The 3,571-nt window shown below is 46.9% G+C and overlaps 1 protein-coding gene across 1 annotated transcript; it reads left to right on the forward strand.

Annotated features, from left to right (window-relative positions):
* Window positions 1-751: 751 nt before the first annotated feature.
* LOC114454518 (sperm-associated antigen 6-like) lies at window positions 752-3,027 on the forward strand. Its single transcript, XM_028435067.1, has one exon. It carries the CDS (start codon window positions 1,006-1,008, stop codon window positions 3,025-3,027), a length of 2,022 nt encoding a protein of 673 aa, XP_028290868.1. The 5' UTR covers window positions 752-1,005.
* Window positions 3,028-3,571: the final 544 nt, after the last annotated feature.

Genomic DNA, 3,571 nt, shown 5'->3' on the forward strand with positions numbered 1-3,571 from the left:
TTAAGTAGCTTTTTCATGGATGGTTTACATGGGAGCTTTAATTCCTCTTTAATTCAGAATGAAAGTTAAATCCTTTTTAAACTGATCTTCTAAACACTTAATTCCTAATGTAAATTTAATTCTGAATTAAACACACACACGCGCCCAAAGCGAGCAAAAAGTGAAGCCTCTCAAGCGGAGTGATGGAGCTCTAACGGCCGAGACTCCACGGGGCGGCCATGAAGCACCGTTCCTCCAGCCCCCCTGTCTCAGCTCAGCTATCCCAACACAGAGCAAAGATACGAATAAAATCACAAAGGACCCCTATCCTTTTTGGAGCTCTACAGCGTTTTTCCTTGGCGCTGTGTCACATATATATATATATATATATATATATATATATAAATATATATGAGAATCCAGAGGAACTGACAGAGCAGCCCAGAGCAAAGTGCCGGCACCCAATACACAGGACCCTCCCCCGAGCAGTAATCACCCCACGAGACGCCCCCTCCCCAGACTCCCCAGCCCCAGGGGCTTGCTTCACTGTTATTCTGCATTTCATCAGGAGTCAGAATTTTCCTTTGATGTTGATGATTTTACAGGTTCTGCTCAGCAACCAATCAGGAATCTGCATTTTCCATTGTTGTTAATGATGTCACAGGTACTTAGAATAAACGCAAATTAATCTGCAGTAAAGAGAATGCCACAGTGCAGAAAGTCCGAAGGTGGAAAAAATCAGTACAGTTAATTATTGTGAATGTTGCAACTAGATAAAAAAGGACACTTGTGGACAAGAAAAGCTTCGTTCTCTTTATGGTAGATGTATGGTAGAAACTGTTCGGCCCAAGCTGTCAAGAAAAAAGTTCATTAGATTTTGGTAATAACAACAGTAATAACTTTTAGGTTGGCAAGACAATTAAAGAGTCTGAGCAGTATTGCTCCCTGCCTTGGTTGTCAACCGCTGTAAAACTACACAAAAGAAGAAGAAGAAAAAGAATTAAAGAGTTTTCTGATCGACTCACCATGAATCAAGTAAAGATCATTAAGGTCTTTGACCAGTACCAGAGGTCAAGGCTACAATTTGTGAAGGAAGTTGCTGACTTGTCAAACAACCCCGTGAACATACCAATTCTCCAAAAGGCAAATGTGATTTCCCAGTTGCATCCACTTCTGTCCGACGTGGTTCCTAGTATCCAGCAAACTGCAGTTTTTGCTCTGGGCAAACTGGCAGACCACAGTAAAGAGTTAGCTACAATTGTGGTGAAGGAATACATCCTGCCTCCATTGTTTGAGTCTATTCTTTTTAAGAATATTTTTTTTAAGAAGGCTGTGACACTTGTGGTGAGTGCTGTGGCCAAACACTCCCCTGAGCTGTCCCAGGCTGTGGTGGACTGTGGTGCATTGGAAACTTTGGTACTCTGTTTGGAGGACTTCGACCCCGGGGTACAAGAGGCAGCCGCCTGGGCTCTGGGCATCATTGCACAACACAACGCAATGCTGTCTCAGGCTGTGGTGAATGCTGGTGCAGTCCCTATTTTGGTCACGTCCTTACAAGAGCCCGAGGTGGCCATCAAACGCAACGCAGCCTCTGCACTCAGTGAAATCTCCAAACACACACCTGAATTGGCTCAGATGGTGATGAACAATGGTGCCATCGCACACCTGGCACAGGTGATCTTCAGCCCAGATGCCAAACTGAAGAGGCAGGCACTGTCTGCTCTCAGTCAAATAAGTAAACACTCGGTAGACCTGGCTGAGATGGTGATCACGGCGAACATCTTCCCAGCAGTCATGGTCTGTTTCCGGGACCCGGATGTTTATGTAAAGAAAAATATAATAATCCTAATGAGGGACGTGGTCAAACACAGCGCAGACTTGTCTCAGGTGATTGTGAACTGTGGTGGTTTAGCAGAGGTGATGGACTACCTGGGCAAAAGCCATGGAAGCATGCGACTTCCCGGGATCATGATGCTGGGATATGTTGCAGCACATAGTGAAATCCTCGCTATGTCCGTCATCCTCTCCAAGGGGGTGCACCAGCTGGCCATCTGTCTGTCCGAGGAGAATGAGGATCACATCAAGGCAGCAACAGTATTGTCCATTGGTCAAATCGGACATCACACGCCAGAACACGCCAATGCTGTGGCCTCTGCAGGCCTACTGCCTAAAGTGCTGCAGCTCTACATGGAGGCCAGCAGCTCAGAGGACCTGCGGGTTAAAAGTGAGGAAACTCTGAAGAACATCTTGCAGAAGTGCACTTACCTGCCCAGTTTAGAGCCTCTCCTTTATGACGCTCCCAGCAACATACTCAAACATGTGCTCGGACAGTTCAGCGTGATGTTGCCTCATGACATCCAAGCTCGCCAAAAGTTTGTGAGAAGCGGTGGGTTGAGGAAAGTACAAGAGATCAATGCTGAGTCCGGCTCGGTTCTACAGGAACAGATCAATGCTGTAAACATCTGCTTTCCAAAGGAGATAGTCCAATATTACACACCTGGCTATTCAGAGAAGTTATTGGAGCTCTTGGAAAACAACCAACCAAGTTATGTGGACCATTTCACTTTAGAAACCCAAGAACAGCTATGCTGGCAGCACCAAATGGAAGTCATGGAGGCCCGAGAAACCCATCCCAGGGTCGAATCACCATGGCAGACGCCCCAGATGCCCCAGGCCGTGGAGCCGTGCTCCCCCCCTCCCCATACACACCCGAGGGAGCCCTGGAGACAAGGGACAGAAAGCACCTTGCCGCCGATTCTACCCCCACTCCGAGGCCCCCCGCCAGTACCTACCCATGCCACAATGTCCAACCACCCGGGGAAGGTTCAGGGAGCCCCCTGCCCAATACCACAAAAGAAAGGCCAACACTTACGCCCAGGGATATACCAGCGAACGCCCGCCAGTGGCCAAGTACACAGCCAGCAGAGGCCAGACCCCAAACCCAGAGGAAACGACCTACTCACCTCTTACACTGCCCTACATCAAAAGGAAATAAAACTGCGGCTCCAGACAGCCCACCATACTGATATGCAGACCACAGCACCGTAGGACATTGCCCAAGGGGTGTCACTCTCCACTACACCATGGAAGGGTGCTGCCAGCCTGTTTGCAAAGCCCATAAGCACCGGGGACCACCGTAGGCTAGCTGCTGATTAAGGCCCCCCCGGAGATGTGCAATGTGTAACACAAACCCCTGTTTGGGAACCACTGGTCTCGAGACGAAAAATATCTTGGAAACTTTGTTATGTTTTATTGTGTAACACATGTATATTTCTAGAAACATACAACTCACTTGTTTTCAGGTTTCTGCATAATATTTTTATTGGGTTTTCGGAAAAAAAAAGTAATTTTAATGGTTTAACAAGTTATAGATGATGAACTGGTGGAAACTGGAAACTGTAACTTGAAATGCCATGTATTGTCTATTATGTATTGTACTGTTCACAGTAGTTTAGTTTAGCTTGAAAGGACAAATCACAGCCATTGAGCTTCTGGCTTAGCGTCTGGGGGTCGTGTTTGGCTTCCTAGTCTTTGTAGTTTTACTGTTAGTTACCGTTAGTTACCGTAGTTGTTACTGTTAAGGGTTTACCCT

The sequence above is a fragment of the Gouania willdenowi genome, chromosome 20 (genome assembly GCF_900634775.1).
Source record: "Gouania willdenowi chromosome 20, fGouWil2.1, whole genome shotgun sequence".
NCBI lineage: Eukaryota > Metazoa > Chordata > Actinopteri > Blenniiformes > Gobiesocidae > Gouania > Gouania willdenowi.